The sequence below is a fragment of the Lycium ferocissimum genome, unplaced genomic scaffold (assembly GCF_029784015.1).
Source record: "Lycium ferocissimum isolate CSIRO_LF1 unplaced genomic scaffold, AGI_CSIRO_Lferr_CH_V1 ctg2202, whole genome shotgun sequence".
Classification (NCBI taxonomy): domain Eukaryota; kingdom Viridiplantae; phylum Streptophyta; class Magnoliopsida; order Solanales; family Solanaceae; genus Lycium; species Lycium ferocissimum.
Genome location: NW_026720075.1, coordinates 68,939 through 88,388, shown reverse-complemented (window position 1 = coordinate 88,388; position 19,450 = coordinate 68,939). Strand labels below are relative to the sequence as shown.

Here is a 19,450-nt window from a genome sequence, read left to right as displayed (position 1 = left end):
AGATTTGATTAAGATACACATTTACTTAACTTCATGCAAAACACATTTTTCATAAGCAAAACTTAAAGACCACTAATTTAAGGGGAAAAACCTTAAAGGCTATCAATTTGAGGGCCAAAACTTAAAGACCACCAATTTGAAGGACTAAACTTAAAGACCACCCCAAATGAAGAACAACCCGCGCGAAAAAAAGATAATATTGGGCTAGCATGGAACTGAAAAAGGCCCTACTTTAGCCCAATAAAACATCAAATGATCAAAAATTCGGCCCAAACACTAAGTCCAAATCGGAAAACAAGATAACCAAAACTCTATATTACAAAATGTTTCTTCTTTCACTGATAATTCGTTACATCTTCTGAAACTTGCACCCTCATAAAACATCCCGAATCGGAGCTCCGGCAACCTCTCGGGTTTGACCCGATTCATCAAACTGTATGATTTCTATTTGCATTCTTATTATTAATATTAATATTTTCAATACTTGTTCCATTTTAAATAATGAGTTCTCTCAATTTTCTCCATTTTATTCTGTTTAAATATGTATATTGTTAGGGTTTGTAAGCTTCCACTAATATCTGTTAATGCATATTTATTCAATTTAATTTACCTTCTGTTGAAAATTGGGGTAATCTGTATTTATATCATGTTATTGGATTGTAATTGATAAATGTTTATTGGATTTAATGGTAAAAGGAATAGGATTAGTTTTTTTTTTTTTAAAAAAAAAAAAACCTATAGACTTGTATGTTTGTGTAGGTGATAAATGAAAATATATAGTTTTAGATAATACCGAAATTGCCTTCAAAGAAAAAAAAATTAGTTTTTTTTTTTTGATATAATGAAATTAAACAATTATAAATTGCACCATCCGGGAATCGAACCCATGAAAAAAATATTTAGTATTGGAATAAAATGGCCGTATAGAGAATTCATAGCTGAGACAAAACTACTATGTGATTTCTTCCCTCCTTGGTGGACAGAGTTACCCGGTAATAGTAGGTACCCTGTGGAATTAGTCGAGGTGCGTGAAAGCTGGACCAAATACCACGGCTATAAAGAAAAGGTCCTATAGAGGATAAAATGACAAGGTCATTTGCAATATCCTATGTTGACAGTTGACCTCCCCGATACACGGGTTGTTGGTTCTGCGATAATTGAAGGTGCTAATAGGGATGAGATAAACCTAAAATCATATAAAGGAATGTTGTCTCTAAAGACCTAAAACAGCTCATAATTAATGCAGATATAGCTAAGGTTGTTTTATAATAAGTAAAAGATGTATATAGCAACCCCAAGTGGTGGATATTAAGGCTTAGTCACTTGTTGTTTTACTTACGTTAGGTCCAGTATTTGCCAATATTAAAGTTTTGATCTGGTTAGAGACTTTTATATCAGTGTAGGGGTAAATGTGAGATTTAGAGAGCTTCTAAGTTCAGAAAACGTCTAGATTGCCTTATGAGACAAATTATTTGGTATTTGGATGAAACAGGTTCAACTATGGAGAAATAAATACAGAGAAATCACACAGCTAACCTTACTTTGGAATCGAGGCGTAGTTGATTAATTGATATTGGAATGAAATAGACCTAAATAAAGCGGAATGAATGCAAAGGACTTATACCGTGGACCACAACTATATTGGGATTAAGGAACAATAGATTAATTGACATATGGTTTCATCTGTTAGCATGCTCCGCTATACGAGTACAGTGGGGTAGCAACTCAAGTAGGTAACATGCCATGGTTGTCCTGAAAGGTTCTAGGAATTTCTAGTAAGAGGGAACTCTTTTTCTCTCCTTTTTTTTTAAGTAAGAGAAAAGCCTGTTTAGCTGTCTATCACCAGGCCCCCAGCTGGCTCACCCTGTGGAAATGGTAAATTATGCGTGAGCTCTTAAATATTTTCTTTACACGGTAAGAATCTAGGATTCACTTCATTTAATGGTGTATAATAAATATCATCTTAATTAACGTAATCTTGCTATAACACTTGCCAAAAGGACCTAATGACTCTGTTATTCAGACTCTTTAAAAGTATCGCCGGTTGCGTGTCGAGTTCTCCGTAGTAGTTGCATGGCATCATTTTTTGAGAGTGAGCAACATAGCCTATTGATACTTCTGCCATTATTCTTTTCTCTTCTCTATTTTGGTCGCATGATGAGTCAGTCTGTCTTGTCTCAATTGTGGCACAATTTGCCTAGTGACACTAGACAAAGGATTCATTCTTTTTGTTCTTCTTGGGATTGGGGTGGGGAGTGTTGGTGCCCAGATCTTGAGGAGATATTTTATTGTGTGCTAAGTTTTTGAGTTCATTTCTTTGATGAACTCTGTGATTCCAGATATTGCAGATATTTGAGTGACCATGGCTGAGACAGATCTTCCTATGATGATCAAAAGTGTACCATCCCTGATTGAACAATTGGTGAAGGCATTAAATGATCTTCAATCTCATGAAGATGCCTCCATAGATAAGGATTTACTCAAGGATATTGAAGGACATTTCCGGGATCTAGAGGCCTCAGTACTGAACAAGTCGTTGGAACTGGACATTAGAGAGAAGGCCTTTAAGGAACAAGAATCTGATACTCATCTGCTGATTTCTTCACGAGAGGCAGATATCGCTGCAAGGGAACAAAATTTGTGGGATCACTTGCAAGAACTTAAAGATGCCGCAGTGTCTGCAATTGTTGCAGCACGGGGAGATCCTCAAGTGGCATCTCTTGAACATACAGATGTAGAGGACAGCAAAGACATTGAGGTAAGCAGCTCTCTTGGTGAACCAAATGCACTTCATACTGGCTCAGAGGTAAAATCCTCTGGCAAAGCTGCTGAAAATGCTGATGGTGTTTCTGGTAAGGTCAAACCTCGACCAGAACTGACACAATTATGTGAGCAGATGGATGCAAAAGGGCTTCTGCATTATATTATGGAAGAGAGTAAAAAGAACATGACCTCAATTTCTGAGGAACTCTCCGTTGCCCTTGATGGTGCAACTGATCCAGTCCGTTTGGTACTGGCTTCACTTGAGTTCTTCTACTCTAATGATGAATCTAACATCCAAAGCTTGCGCCAAGCCTGCCTTGTTTGTATGGAAGCCATAGCCACCTTGTTGGCCAAGGCTAAACCAGGTGCTGATCACCTTCTGTACCCTGGAATTAAGCAGCAAGCCAAGGCCATTGCTGATGAATGGAAGCCTAAGTTGGCTACTGCAGGCACTGATGCTGCCAATCGAGCTTCATTGGAAACTGAGGCATTTTTGCAGCTCCTTGCAACTTTTAGGATTGCTTCAGAGTTTGATGAAGAAGAGCTCTGCAAGCTTGTTCTTGCAGTGGCTCACAATAGGCAGGCACCTGAGCTCTGCCGTTCTCTTGGCTTAGCACACAAAATGCCAGGTTGGTGTTCTTTTAACTGACCTGATGCGGTCTGGAGACCAGATCATCTCTTTTGAGATGCTTGTTTCGCTGGATAATATTGGACCTTTGTAGCATACTCTGCGAGGAATTGTTCAATGAAGCATCTAATAGCTACTTGCAACCATTTTACTTCATCAAACAATTATGCAACCGTTTATGATGTTTAATTCTATTATTATTTCTTTGCAGATGTCATTGAAGCATTGATTCATAATGAGAAGCAAATCGATGCTGCTTGTTTTATTCATTCTTTCGAGCTGACTGAAAGATTTCCACTGGTCCCGCTCCTGAAAGGCTATTTGAAGGACTTGAGACGAAACGCACAAGGGAAGGGAGGTAACTCGGGGAATGCAGAGGTACTGCTAGTCAAATTAATCCTTTTGGCTGTTGTGCATTTGTTAAGCTTGACCCTTTGGTAGCATATATTTCTGTTAAGATAGTTGCATGCATGCCCAGTTAACTTCCAATGATCGATGATATAGGTAGATGAAGTCATTGGTTGTTACAAGTATTAATCCACTTGTACTTTATTATATAGATACGGTATAATAAATGCAGCGTAAGGCTGCGTACAATAGACCCTTGTGGTCCGGCCCTTCGCTGGACCCCGCGCATAGCGGGAGCTTAGTGCACCGGGTGCCCTTTTGCCCTTTATTATATAGATATGGCATATGCATACTCAAGGCTAATTTAGTTCTTAGAATGCAAAAAGTAATCTAATATTGAGAGTGAAGAAAATAGTAGTCTTAAGTTACCATGAACTTGATGTATATTACTTTTCAACTCTCCGGTTAATCAATGGAAATTTCATGAAATAAAGCACCGAAATCGGTGTCAGAAAGATATTTAAATAGTATCCACATACATAAATTATGTTGCCGTCTGTCTAAATGGGCATTTTCTTTTTACACCAAAAGAAGTAAATTAAACAAAAGAAGACTATTTAAATAGGGGTTACATTGATGTCATTGTTTTGACACAGTTTCCTATTTCTCTCATGCCAAATTACTTAAAAAAAACGCATAGAGTTGTTCTTCGGCATGCTTCCTTCTTTTTGTTTTTTGATTTTTTGAAAAATCTCCAAGGGCCACTGGTGCATAAATCAATGCTTAATCGGTCTGCCCCTCTACTTTTTTTAGGCCAACTTCCTTTTTTCGCCCTATTTCTTCTAATTCTTAATTCATGATTGCCTCTGTCACGGTCCTGGGTAGTACCGTTGCACCTTTCTACCTTGAGCTCAAAAAAGTTTATAACTGTGCTACAGAAGTAACATGTAAAAAATTGTATGATTTATGTCATCCTCTGAACTGCTTATAAACAACAGGGTTTAGGTTATCGGCCTCTTTTCTTCAATTTATCAATCCTTATTATAGCATTCATACTGCACATCATGCGAAGAAAACTATTTTTTGGGTGCCTACATGTCGCCCCTTTCCTCCCCACCTCTCTCACCACCCCCCCCCGCGGACGTATGAGGATATGTATTCTGGTCTCTATTTGATGTACTAGATATTGGGAAAACAAAGATCTGGGTGTGGTCAATGCTGTTAGCATGACCTAGCAGGGTAGTGAAAAATGTGTGTAAAATGATTTATAAAGAAGACCAAAATAACTGAACCATAAATTATTGGCATTATGGTCTAAATGCTTCCTAAACTTGCACCGGGTTTTGAAGCCAACCTATCAGCTTCCATTTCTTTCATTTTAATACCTCTACATGATGATATGACTATTAATAAATGTCTCTCACCGTTGATCATGCTTATGTGGTAATGACATAACTGATGCGGCAGAAGTGCATGGAAATCACTTTTATAAAGTGTGTGAAAATTATGATTCTATTAGGGAATAGAGGGGTTTATTATGGGTACTTTTTGATGGTTTATGGTGATGAAGGGCAAATGAAGGCCTGAGAGATGGTGGAACGATGGTGGGGTTCTATGGAATGGGGAGGCTCCTGATGGAGATATGATGTAAAGGAAAAGAAAGAAAAAGAGTAGAAATTTTGTAAATTATTATTTTAAGAAACATGGAACTCATAAATTATACACATGTCAGACTATAAAAGGCTAAACATATGACCTGTCACAACGATTGAGGAGCACACTTGGTCGGAAGTGTCTATTATTTATGTTTTTACCAAGTAGAGGTGTTAAAAATGGGGAAAATGCAAGTTGCTCCCATTCTGCCTAAATTATTTTACCTAGAGGTGTTAAAATCCGGTGTAAGCTTAAGGGCCAATTAGGCCATTCTGTCTAAATTATTTTAAAGTAGTGCAAGTAAACTGGGAATTTGAAGAAATGGAACTTGGGAAGGTTTACCTATAAACAATCTAGGTGAAGCCAAATTTATTCCTAGTCCTTGATTGCTTAGTATGGAGGTAAACATAGGATGCAATGTGAAGACTTATAAGATTAATTTAAGCTTTTTCTTGGATTTTTAGTTAAGATTTTTCATGAAGTAGCAAGCCTGGTTAATGAATACAGGTAGAACAACCATATGAAGCAGCTTGCCTTAGGATTTGAAAGGTAAAAATAGCATATTTGCGCATGTAACTTTTATCAGGGAATGAATTAGATTATGTAGAAATGAACAAGTTTTAAGAAAAAAAGAAAAAGTACCTGGAAACAGCCAAGGCAAATCTGAAGCATAGCGGTCATGGCTGACGAAATAATGACCAGCTTGAGGCCCTTCTACTTTTATGTTAATTTTAGTGGGAGCTTTAATTCTTGAATCTACTGAACCCTCTGGAATTAGCTCAATTGGCTAAGGTTGAGAGACTTGTGCCTTAGGTCACAGGTTTGAGCGATGAGCCAAGCAAACTAACCCTGGTACTTTTAAGTGGAGAAAAGTAGAGGGGGCGGGTCCACCCGAGTTTCGAAGGCTTAGGTTGGCCCAAGGGGTCGGCTCCAGATGGTTTTCTCGGTCATCATAAAAAATTACTTGAATGTACATATGAATCTGCTTCTTTCTGAGGTTTGACAATAAAATATCACCAAGTCCAACTTGTAACTTGTGTATCAAAAGCAAAAAAAGAGAGGCAAAAGGGGAGGTTGACATATCTTGTCTCTTATTTAGCAAATTCTCTTACAGAATATAGTGCAATGCGCAGGAACTTGGAGCTGTAAAGGCAATAGTACGGTGCATTCGAGATTACAAGCTTGAAGCAGAATATCCACTTGAGCCACTACAGAGAAGGGTTGCTCAGCTGGAGAAAGCCATTTCTAATGACAAAGACAAGTCTAATGATAAGAAAAGACATTCTGGATCAGGTAAACACCAGCAATTCAAGAGACCACGACCGTATGGATCTAATAGACATGCTAACGTTCCTAGCAGGCAGCCCGTGTCTGCTTTAATTGCGATGGCTAATAATCCAAGCAGACAGGTCCCCTCTGCTTTTGTTGAGAGAGCAACTTATGCAGGATTGCCCAATAAGTATGCTTATCTCAGTACATCTTATGATCATCAACCTCCAAGTCAAGCCGCATATCCCCAGCAATCCTATGAGCAGACATCATATTATTATCCAGCTGATGAGGGCATTACTGCAAATACTTATACAGCTCCCCCACCATCCAGCTATGGCAGTTATGCAGGTGCCGCATTGCCAACAGCAGATGAGAGAATTAATGCAAGTTCTTATACACCTTCTGTTCCATCTAGTTATGTCAATTATGCTGGTAGCGGAATGCCAACAGCACACCAACCCTACATGTAATAGACAGACTAGTAACGAGCATTGTTTGTAGTAACAGGTTTTTCTTGCGAAGACATAGTAGATCACTATCCTGATAATTTGCTACCCATAATAATATTTTTGGCTTGACTAAGCACCAATCTTTCCCAGTATTTCATTATCTGTGATGCTTAACTTTTTATCCTAGAAGTGCATTCTGTAGGGAGAACCTGAACATAAGTTTCTGCATAACATAAGCTCATCAACAGAAGTGGTAAAATGGTGTTCCCATTGACCTGGATTAGAAATTTGATGGTAGCTGATGCCAATGGCGGCAACCGACAACCCCGCCCATTGTTCTCTATCTTATTATTAGAAGAAACTGTGTTATATTAGGTTAGAAATTGAATGATAACACGCTGGCGGAAGGTAGCATGTATTTGATGCAATTATCTAAATGCGGACAGGCTAGTTTGGACACTAGCGTTGTTAAAAGTTAGAAGGGTAGATGCAATTGTGTGTTGCTTCACTTTAGAAGTTTTTTTTTTTTGTTGTCCCATCAAATTTCTCTGTGATGTGTATTTTTGAGGTGTTGGAAATATGTTTTGATTCTTGCAATCGCATTTTGAAAAGCCTGTTGGATTACCATTGGAAATTAAACTCTTTGGACTCCATACAATCGAAGACTTTAGACTATGTTTCTCTCACTAAAGAAAACCAAATATCCAAAGCTTCGAAATATTAACGTTTGGATAGAAAATCAAAATCTTCCAAATTATATCCAAATATTGCCTCGCAATAAAATGAAATAGTGTATGTACATATAGGAAAATAAAAGGTACCTCAAGTTGTGGTCAAGATAATAAAGATAGTTATTCAGAAATAAATGGTAAAGAAAATCGCGATAATTATGGGATGAATAAGATCTCTTAATCCATAACTAGATGTCTTGGGTATGAGTCTTACGAGTATAAATATCACGGTAGGGGGTGTTGCCGTGTTGCTCCCTATAATGAGCCTTATTAGGCGTGAATCGGTCAAAATACATGGATAGCCAATTTTGGGATCATCATTTAAGTCAAGTCATATCCGTTATGCGTAAAAAAATATTATGCAAGCTTACCACTTCGGAAGTTTCATATGACGAAAGTTCAAGTATTTTTGCCTGAACTTCAGGCAAAAATACATGAACTTAGCAATATGAAATTTCAGACATTGTTTACTAAGATAGGTTTTGTCAAGTCTAATTTCAAACCCTTCGTGTCTGAAGTTGTTCCGAAATGCTACTCATACAAAAGATTTAAAATTTTGGGTACAGGTCAAATAGAGGTCTACAAATAAGATATTTTGTACATTTTTTATTTGCGAATTCAGATTAATAGAAGCTCATCAAACGGACACCAAATACCAAGATGAGAAAAGAAAATGAGTTTCATACATGGAAAACCCCATATACTTGCCAGCAAATTTCATTTAGATACTTCAATTAAGGCTTGTTTCAATTGAGCACTAGCATACATAATAAAGTGTTTCCTATTAGACACTTGTTCAAATTTTGAATAAGCTTTTTTCGCATATTCACAAGCGTCTATTAGGTAACTAAGTTAATCACTTTAAGTATGCACATTAATTAGCTTCAATTTGAATAGGCCTGAGGTTTTACATAAGTGCTTAAGTTATTTACGTAATGGACGCTTGAAAACACGCACATAATATAGATATATATATAAATCGAAATTGTCTAATAGAAACACTTTATTACATGTTTAGGTGTTTAATTGAAATAAAACTTAATTTAAGTGTCTAAATAAAATATGCTTATAAGTTTTAATGATTGTTTATGTATTAAGCGAAAGAAAATGTAAGGCTAAGGGGTCCCATGAGGGAGAAGTCATTGAATATGTTTGAAGACCTTTTGGTCAAAAGAAAGGAATTTGGGCATTATCTCTTAGTTTCAATGATATGAGACGATCACTTTCACATCCATCTGTTTTCAGTTTGAGTAATGTGGCAGATTGATACATCACATTTAAGCTTTCGTCCGTTTACAACTCTTGTTGTGTGTTCAAATTGTTTTCCCAACAATGACTGTCAGAGAGTATACATTCCCTTGCTAACAAAAAAAATGTATATGCAGCTAAAAATTTAGGGGTTGTTTGGTTCATGAACTATAATGTAGGTATTATAATACATATATTGTGTTGTAAATAATAATATATGTTTCTTTTGGCATACTCATTGCAGAAAATCTATTTAAATAGTTATACTTATAAGAGTTATTTGACTAAATAACTATTCCTCAAATTACCCTTTATCTTTTCCTCAAAATTTTAAATTTTTAGATGACTTTTATTGAAGCAAAAGTAGATCTGAAAAATAATTAATACCTTTTTTATTTTCTAAACAAGTGTATTTACGACCGGAGGAAGTACAAAATAGTAATGCATGTAGAGATTGCTATATCTTGAATTGTAATACATGGGTAATTATGGAGGGATTGTCTACTTTTAAGGCATCTTTTTTATATACTTATATTCATGTATTGACTAATGCATGCATTCTTATTCCATATTCAGTTTAGCATATAATAATATATGTATTCATGCATAAATTATACAATGCAAAATTCGTTGCTGCAAACCAAACACTACATTTCTTATGTAGTGTATTGTACTAGAGAACAAATTTTAAGAGTATTAAATATGCAAAAATTAAGTTAGGTACTAACATAAAAAAGTTTGTTGCAAACCAAACATTGTGAAGTACAATAAAATCACGTACCAAAGGATGACGTTGCAAATATGAAATTACATCTCAAAAATCAAGAAACGAACATAATTAGCATCTTAAACAAGGAATGACACCCATTAACAACAAAAGATTTTCACCAAGCTTTAGTCTCTTATGTATATTAAAAAATGGAATAAAATAACATCTTCAATAAGGGAATTATACAAAAAATAAGAAAAATAATAAATACACCCCCATAGCTACAAGTTCTCAAAAATAAATCATAAATTTCATGTTTTTTCTAAGCGATTGCATACGCGGCATCAATTTAACTAGTAATAGTTTAACAATTATAGAATAGCTAAATTTTTATAATACACTCCCTCCATCCATTTTATTTGTCCATTATACTAAAAATATAGGTCACTTTTACTTGTGACAATACTTTAAAAAAAAAAGGAATAATAATAATAATAACTATATAGAACCTTATAGATATACGAGTATTTGTTTTTTGTTTCTTCCTCCAAAATTCCAATTGAGACAAGTTTTTTTTTTAAATACTCACGGATTTGAGATTAAGAGAAAGGCTTAATTTGAGATTTTGAAGTTCTATTTGTGTGTTCTCGCTAGAGAAGTCTAATAGAAAAGAGAAGGTAAAAACAATATAAATAATAAAAAAGATGACTTGGGAGGAAATTTCCGAGGACACGAACACAAAGAAAAAACGGGATGTTCAAGATATATTCAAACTGTGAGGGAAGGATACCTTTGAGTTACGGTGGCGGGATCGAAATTGGAATTTAAGCAAATTACAACATAACTTTTGTTTAGACCCTTTATTTATATTAGAAGATTCACTAAATATGTATAAATATTCGGGTTTTAGTCTAGGGAATGCAAAAATCTTTGGTGAGGACGCTTCCCCCGAATGGGGCCCTACGAACCAAAAATAGTCGAAACTCCGATGGGGTATCGACGATTAATAATAGATAGATATATTTGTTTTTTGTTTCTTCCTCGGTCATGCGCTAATTTAATTCTTATTTGAGAAGTTCGGAAGGTAAAAACACCATAAATTTTAAATTCAGGCGTCGTTTATATTTGTTTATGCTGCCAACTAAATGATTCACATTATATTGCTAGTTGTAGAATAGTTTTTTTGGATTCCCCTGTTAATTTCACCTCCTCACGCCATAGTTTCTCTCCAGTCTTTTGTCCTTTAAATCACAAAAATAAACTGTTCGTCAACTACTCTGCCATATATTCTCTTTTGTCTGCACTATATACATTACTACTACAGTACTACTATTCCACGAAGTGAAAAAAGAAAGAAAAATAATACTCACTCCTTTTTAATTTATGATCTTAAATTAAAGATATGTAGAATGTATCAAAATATTAAAAAAATAAAGAAGACTTTTGAATATTAAATATATGTCAATGTATCAAAATATTCTTTAATTAAAAATATGTCATATCAAAAGTAAAAAAAGACATTTTTTGTTAGACGGATATAAAAGAAAAGTTGGACGCACAAATTGAAACGTGAGTAAGCAGGGGCAGTGTGGTCACAGGGCCCCAAGCGGTTTTTTATTTGGGATCTAGACCCCAAATTTTAATTATTAGGTGTTTGGACCCTTTTTAGGATTAGTATTAATTAAATAGAGACAAGTTATTGGGGTGTCAAAATAAGTCCCCAAGTTTAAAAAAAATACATTTTCGTCTAAGAATTTAAAAAATAAAAATAATAAAATAAAAACTATCCTAATCTTTCAAACCAATCCCCAAATTTTAAAAATACCTTTTTGATCCTAAGTAAGAAATAATAAAATAAATCAAAATAAAAATCTAAATTTTTTGTTTTTTTACCTTATAAAAAATAATACTATTAAATTATATTCCTCTCTATCAATTCATTTCCACTTTTTTTTCCTCTAGCATCTAAAATTACTCCATTGACAGCCAATGCTGGAGCTTGAACTTCAAGGATGAAAAAATGAGTTTTTGAAAGAGTGATTCATTCAAGTGGGTGTTATTAGATTTTGTTGGGGATCTTTTGATAAATTTAAATGTCAAATTTTAGAGAGTTTAGAGAAGATTTAAGATGGTTTTGGATTAAATTCCAGATTTGAGCTTGAGGATAGCCATTGTTGAAGCTTGAGCTTCAAACTTGAAAAATGGGTTTTATGAAGGAATGATTTATTTCAAGTGGGTGTTATTAAATTTTGTTGGGGATCTTTTGAGGAGTCAATCTCAAATTTAAGGGAGTTTTGAGAAGATTTAAGGTGGTTTTGCGTACAATATCAGATTTGAGCTTGAGATTGAAGATGAACATTTCAAATTTATAACTATTCTAATAGACAAGACAACATTTATAAATAGACCAACAACGTAAATTCATTCACTTTGTCGATTATGACTTCATGCGAATGTCTTGTACCGCTTAGTCGCACCCATGTCTTTACCACAAAGAGATCATTACCCATCAAATCCTAGCAATACATTTTGGCCGTCTCATGAATTAGAGATTGGCAATAGTTGAAATTAGTTAATAAGGTACTTTGGGACAGGAAAAATGGGTACTCAAAAGAGTTATGTTATCACACTTGCATACTCATCTAATACGCCACTTACCAGTTATCAAAATATACAACCTAACGCTTGCTTTTGTAACAAAAGAAGTTTTTTTTAATAAGAAGTGAATTAATTTTAGATTATAAAACTTATATTTGTAACTAAACAATATGTTATCACCATGAAATTAGTGAAACAACACTATAATAATCTAAAATAATGATAATTAATGAGTAATGTTAATAATGTGTTGAGGAAAAAGTTATGATGATCATAGCTATATGTAACAACTTGGAATTGGTGACATAACTATATGTGAACATTATATATTTTTGGCAAAATACATCAAATCCACCCAAACTATACCTGAAAAGTCTAGTTCACACTCCAACTATTTGGGCGACTTATTACACACTTAATCATGTAAAAAGTGAATTTAATACCACCTCGATACACATACAACCAGTTGCATAAAGGGAGGTGTGATACACTCGCTGCCACGTCAGCAACACGTCAACGCCACGTTGGATATCTTTTAAATTTTAATTTTATGTTATTTTCCTTTTATTTATTCATTTGATTTTCTATTGTTAATTATATTTACACTAATTAATTTCTAATTAACCATAAAATCCTCCCATAATTACATCTTCTCAATCATTAAACCATCTCACCACCCCATTTCACTACAACCACCATATCCGCCACCACCCCCACCACCAATTTCACCACAACCATATCCGCCACAACCAAATTTGTCACCACCAATTTCACCACCACCATATCAGCCACTACCACCACAATCAATTTCACCACTACCATATCCATCATCACTGTCAAACCTACCATCAAACCCACCACCAGAAAATAAAAAAAATTAACCACAAATTTCACCACCCACAACCGAATCAACCATTAAATCACTTCACAACTACTGCCACTATAAGAAATTGCAAACAATCACCATAAATTCAAGATTACGGCCATTAAACCACCACCATTGCCGCCAGCCCGCCAACCAAATCCACCACCGAATTTACAAATCATTATTGATAATTTTTAACAATGTAATATTAAGAACAAGTTAAAGTGAGAGAGAAAAATAAAAGAAATTGAAGATTGATCGGAAAAAATGGAAGCTTGCCAGAAAAAAATTCCGGCCAAGATCTGTCACACTATTTCCATATGATGACAATGAAGATTCTTGTCCTACAAATCTTATAGGAAGGATAATCCAAATCATAATTCAAGAATCTTTTTAGGAACAAAAAAAATGAAAAGACAAATTTTAAAAATAGAAGTGCAATTGAAAGAAAAAAGTCAAATTATTAGAAGAAGAGGAATTGGTGGTGAACGGTGAAGAAGAGGAATTGGTAGTGTATTCTGATTTTGGTGGTGGTGGGTTTAATGGTGGCTATTGAAATCAGTGGATGTGGTGGCTATTGAAATCTGGTGTTGGTGATATATATGGTGAAGAAGGTGGAGGGGGGAAGGGGCGGCGTGGTGGTGGTCAAATTTAGAAGAAGAAGGGTTTGGGGCTGGGGGTGGGGGTGGCGTGAGGGTGGAGGAGGGGCAGGGGCGCAGCATGTTAAATGAAGAAGAAGGGGAGCGGGTAGGGGTATGCAGTGAAGAAGAAAGGAAGAAGAAAGGGAGGGTTAGGGTGGGGATTATTAAAAAAATATTTTTTTTAACTAAAAAAAGAAAATAATAAATAAATTTTAATTAAAACGCCCCTCTATTTTAATTATTTTTATAATTTGTGCCACATCAGCTTGTAGGGTGGTAATAAATTCAGTTTTTAGATGTTCAGGTGTGTAATAGGTCGCTGTATAGTTTGAGTGTGAACTCGACTTTTTGGGTATAGTTTAAGTGTGATTTGATGTATTTTGCATATATTTTTTAGCCATATTGCAAATGGTTATTATTCTACATGTGATCTATATTAAAATTGATGACATAATTACATGTGATCAATGTGAAATATTCTTGTCTTTATTGCAATATGTGAATTAATTATGCGACCAACTTGTAATGTTTAGATTAATAGCGAACGACTTGTATAATTTCATCTTTTATAACCAATTTTTTTTTTAAATAAGAAGTATAATTTTAGATTATAAAACTTACATGTGTAACTAAACTATATATTATCACCATGAAATTAGTGAAACAACGCTATAATAATCCAAAATAATGATAATTAATGAGTAATGTTAGTAATGTGTTGAAGAAAAAGTTATGATGATCATAGCTATATCGAACAATTTGGAATTGGTGATATAACTATATGTGAACATCACATATTTTTTTAGCCACGTTGCAAATGGTTGCTATATTACATATGATCTATATTGAAATTAATAACATAACTATATGCGATCAATGTGAAATGTTCTTGTATTTATTGCAATACGTGAAATAATTATGCAACCAACTTGTAATGTTTAGATTAGTAGCGAACGACTTGTATTATTTCAATGATATTAATATGTATATCAATAATGACGTTATCATTTTTTTTAAATATTCATTTAAATGCCAACAATGATAAGTTTCAAAAATTAATTCATCAATTTTTAAGATAATTTCATCTAAACCGTTGGTTGCTTACAAAAATCATAGTCGCTTCTGATAACCGTAGTTGCTTCTAGCAGAATCTTTACTCAAATCTGAAATTTACTCAAATAAGACACATTGTAGCTACTACATTCCATATAACATCCCCTTATAGAGTAATAAATTCAAATACAGTCTATTAGAAGACACACTTATGAAGCCTCTCCTGATAAAGCCAATCACTAGACTTACTACCCAAGGCATAGGTTATCAAAACTGGTGCGTTAATAGTATTTAAATGAGAATTTGCTTAATCACTAGATTTACTATCCAAAGCAGAGGTTATCATAACTGGTGCATTAATAGTATTTAAATGAGAATTTGTTTAACCACTAGACTTACCACCCAAAGCATTGACTATCATAACTAGTGCGCTAATAGTATTTAAATGAAAATTTGTTTAATAACTAGACTTGCTATCCAAAGCATAGTTTATCATAACTGGTGCGTTAATAGTATTTAAATGAGAATTTATTTAATGACTACACTTACCACTCAAAGCATAGGTTATTATAACTGCTGCGATAATAGTATTTAAATGAAATCCAAAATTTGAACAATCATCTTCTTCAACCTTGAGAGTTGCTAAAAATTGATCCAAAACATGTCAAATCTCAACAAAATTGCTTTAAATTTCAGATATGAATTCTCCTCGATATTCTGGTTTTTTGAGTTGTCACTCACAACTGCTGTATATATGCATTATATATATAATATTTGATATGATTTCAAATCAAATTGCAGCAGTTGTTCGTTCAAAAAGAAGAAGACGACACTGTCGGAAATAGTCTAGTAGTATCTTTACTCAATTCCATAATGGCCAATGTAGAAACTGTAGACTTGAGTAAATATTCTACTAGACTGTTTCAAGCAGTGTCGCCTTCTTTCTTTTGGGCGAACAACTGCTGTAGTTTGATCTAAAATTTTGTCAGATCTTAACCAAACTGCTTCAAATTTCATATATGAGCTCCCCTCCACGTTCCGTTTCTTTTGAGATATCAATCATGTGAAATAGAACTCGATTGCGGTAATCCAAAATTTGAACAATCATTTTCTTCAACCTTGGGAGTTGCTAAAAAATCAATCCAAAATCATGTCAAATCGCAACGAAATATCTTCAAATTTCAAATATGAATTTTCCTCGATGTTTCGGTTTTTTTGAGGTATTACTCACTCAAAACGAAGCTCATTTGCGGTAACCCACATTTTTGAATTAAAGCTTCGAAACTTTATTAATAGTTGTCAATGGCTTCCAGCTCCTTCACGTTTTTCAGCAACTAAAATATATATACTTCAAATTTAACTTCCAACAATGATTGAAGATGAAGGAATAAAAGAATTTGAGAGTAAAGAAATGATTTTTGGGGAAGAAGAACATGGAATAAGAAAGAGAAAGCGAAAAGTTTTTCTTGAAAAGTTTAAAATTTAACCCCAAAGTTTTTAAAAATATAAAGAAGCCTCTATGTATTTGCTAATCAAGTGATTAGTAATTTTTGAATAAAATAAAATAAAAAATGGGGGCCCTGCCACCTAAAGAAAACTTTGGGGACCTGCCACCTTAATGTTCCGAGAAAGCAAAAGCTAATGTCCTTTCATACATAGTGCATCTCTTCTTACAAAGACTGCAAATTTTCTGTACAAAAAATGCAGGCTTAAATCTTCATTTCACATAAGTCCATGGGGTAAGTACTTTTATTTAGCAGACTACTTTTGACCTTTTCCGTTAATAACTCGATTTACGCAAAAGGATTCTCTGAAACATTTAATCACTTTTTTCCTTCGCATTTTTTGGAAGTACCCTCTATAGCTTGAATAGGTGACATTAAATGAGAGGCTTAGGCCTTTGGCTAAAATAGCTTTATTCTTAATCATGCATCACATGATGGTCAGATCATTGCAACATTTTCTACCTTAAGCATACTGTATATCCGTTTCAATTGATGAGACCATTTTTTCATTAATCTGTTAAAAGGTAAATAGTATATTTTTAATATTAAAACTAATTTCATTCTTAATGTGAAGATTTTATAAATACACAAATGTTATGATGGAGTATTTAAGATGATGCATGTAACTTGAAAAAAGAAAATTGAAATTTTGTAAGTGCAAAAAAAAAAAAATCTACTTTTTAAAACTGGTCAAAATCACTTTTTCAAATTTAAAACTCGTCTAATAAAAAAGTCAGTCCAATATATAACCAAGTACTGTTTTAGTGTTTTTAAAATAAATTGAAAAAAATAAAAAAGAACTCCATGGACAAACAGTATTTATTATTTATTTCCTGTTAAATTATATCAAAAATAAAAAAATTCAACCAAATATTTTCATATTTATTCCGAAACTATCCTTTATCCCATCTCATGAATAATTCCAAATTACATTTGTTACTCCGTATAATAATAAAAAGTGAAAGGGACTACACAAGTAGTATACGAATTGCTTAGCGCAGAGGGTTGTTGCTCTGTTATCTATGTCCGACACAATCTCTGCCCCCACACGCACGGCACCTAACCCCCCCTGCCTCGCACCCCCCCACCTACTTCTGTATATATCTATACATTCTCTCTATGTATCTATATATATACTCTCACTCTCTGTATCAAATTATCTATCGTGATTATTAAAAATAGTTATCTCAAATTATTTATTATTTTAGAAGTTGAAGACAATATTTATTATTTTTTTCTCATTTTATCCTTAGTAGAATTAATGGAGGTGACATATAAAATAAAATTTGTTATTTTTTCTCATTCTATCCTTAATAGAATTAGTGGAGATGACAGATAAATAGTTACATAAAGGAGAGAAATTATAATTTAGATATAAATAAGGGTAAGATAGTCAAAAACACCCTACTAATTAATATTTCCTCCTTTTTAAATTATGTGAATTTATTTGTCTAGGCACAATGTTTAACAAAAAATAAAAGCTTTTGAAACTTATGATTTAAAACAAGTCATAAATATTTATATAACTATAAATTATTTTTAAAAAGTGTATTTGGGTGAAATATTTTTTAAAAAATATGTAAAATAAAAAGCGGTAAATAATTTAAGACAGATGGAGTATTTCTCTCTTTCTCTGTCTATAGCGAAAAAGGAGTGCTGTTAAAAATAGGTAAAAAGGAGGGGCTCGAGGATTAATGCCTTCTTTTTTACGACTTACCTTCTTCACATTTCACACAGTTTTCTGTTCTCATTTATTATATGGAATTTGAGCTCCCCAAGGCCAACACCCCTAATTAGTAATACTTGTCATCTCACCCTTCTGTATTTTCCTTGTGTTTAGATTGGTCCCAAAGTTTAGGTTTCCTTGTGTCAATTTCTCATCATCAAGTAATTCAAGTGGACTTGACCACCCTAAATTTTCCTTGTGTTAGATTGGTCCCAAAGTGTAGATTTCCTTGTTTCAATTTTGTCATAATCAAGAGGTTAAAATGGACTTGACCTCCCTAACTATAGGGATTGGTGCATTTGATCCCCCATCCCATATGGTTGTTTTTATGCACCAAGTTCCAAAAGAGTAATTGAAAAGAATATTGCTACCAAAAGTTTGTGGTACATTGGCAAGTTCATCCTTAATTAGAGGTTTCAATTTTGAGCTCCACAGCCGCCTTTGATAGGAACACTTTATCTCCATAGTGAAACTTTCTTACATGGATCCAAATTAATCAGGTCGCAAAACAGTTAATGGACCCCGTGTGATGCACTTTCCTTTTATTCATAATATTAATCATTATGATCCGATTTCTGTGATGCATTTTTTTTTTAAGACTATTAAAAAAATGTCTTTTTATATCTGGCAAACAAGTGGTCAAATCCACCAATTTTGCCTTGAGACTAATTTTTGACGTGCAAGAGCCCACTCGCTTTTTCTAACACTTTATAATACAATTAAAAGATGGAATAACTCATTACACAATATAAATAGAACTCTTTCTATTTCACGAGGGATATTTCATTTGAGATACCTTTTTATTTTCTAATAGGAAGACATAATTGATAATCTTATGGAAGATACTAATTAATCTAGGATTTGTTTTCCTCGTTTTGGTTCTTATTGAGGAGGTTTATGTAATTATGATATCTTAAGTGACCGTAATGTTAAGGTGAGGAATCTTAAGGGCATAAGAACAAACTATGTGATCTGAAATATTTAATTACAAACCTTAAAAATGTGTAAAGGAACAGACAACGAATCTATCTATGTCAATAGTAACAGAAACAGAATCCACATCTCCAATCCAATCAATCAAACCTCAATATTTGGTTGTACATTTTGTTATATTATTGTAATCTTGACCAAAGACCATATGACCATACCTTGCCCAAACACATACCCCCGGGCCCTCCACCTCTCCCTCTCCCCTATATTCCCTACTCCATAGCTTTTGAAAATGACTGAGAAGAGATTAGTTTTGAAAAGATTTCTAGTA

The 19,450-nt window shown here is 33.8% G+C and overlaps 1 protein-coding gene across 1 annotated transcript; it reads left to right on the top strand.

Annotated features, from left to right (window-relative positions):
- Positions 1 to 284: 284 nt before the first annotated feature.
- On the top strand, positions 285 to 7,246 carry LOC132043205 (FRIGIDA-like protein 3). Its single transcript, XM_059433684.1, has 4 exons — positions 285 to 435; positions 2,340 to 3,392; positions 3,603 to 3,769; positions 6,526 to 7,246. The coding sequence occupies exons 2-4, from the start codon at positions 2,363 to 2,365 to the stop codon at positions 7,132 to 7,134; spliced, it is 1,806 nt and encodes a 601-aa protein (XP_059289667.1). The 5' UTR covers positions 285 to 435; positions 2,340 to 2,362; the 3' UTR covers positions 7,135 to 7,246.
- The last annotated feature ends 12,204 nt before the right edge of the window (positions 7,247 to 19,450 follow it).

What these genes read in the sequence shown, in the direction of transcription:
- LOC132043205 (XM_059433684.1), top strand. Translation starts at nt 2,363, where the DNA reads ATGGCTGAGACAGATCTTCCTATGATGATCAAAAGTGTACCATCCCTG. An exon ending in CTTAGCACACAAAATGCCAG is followed by an intron (nt 3,393 to 3,602) that starts GTTGGTGTTCTT and finishes ATTTCTTTGCAG; the next exon opens with ATGTCATTGAAGCATTGATT. An exon ending in GTAACTCGGGGAATGCAGAG is followed by an intron (nt 3,770 to 6,525) that starts GTACTGCTAGTC and finishes TGCAATGCGCAG; the next exon opens with GAACTTGGAGCTGTAAAGGC.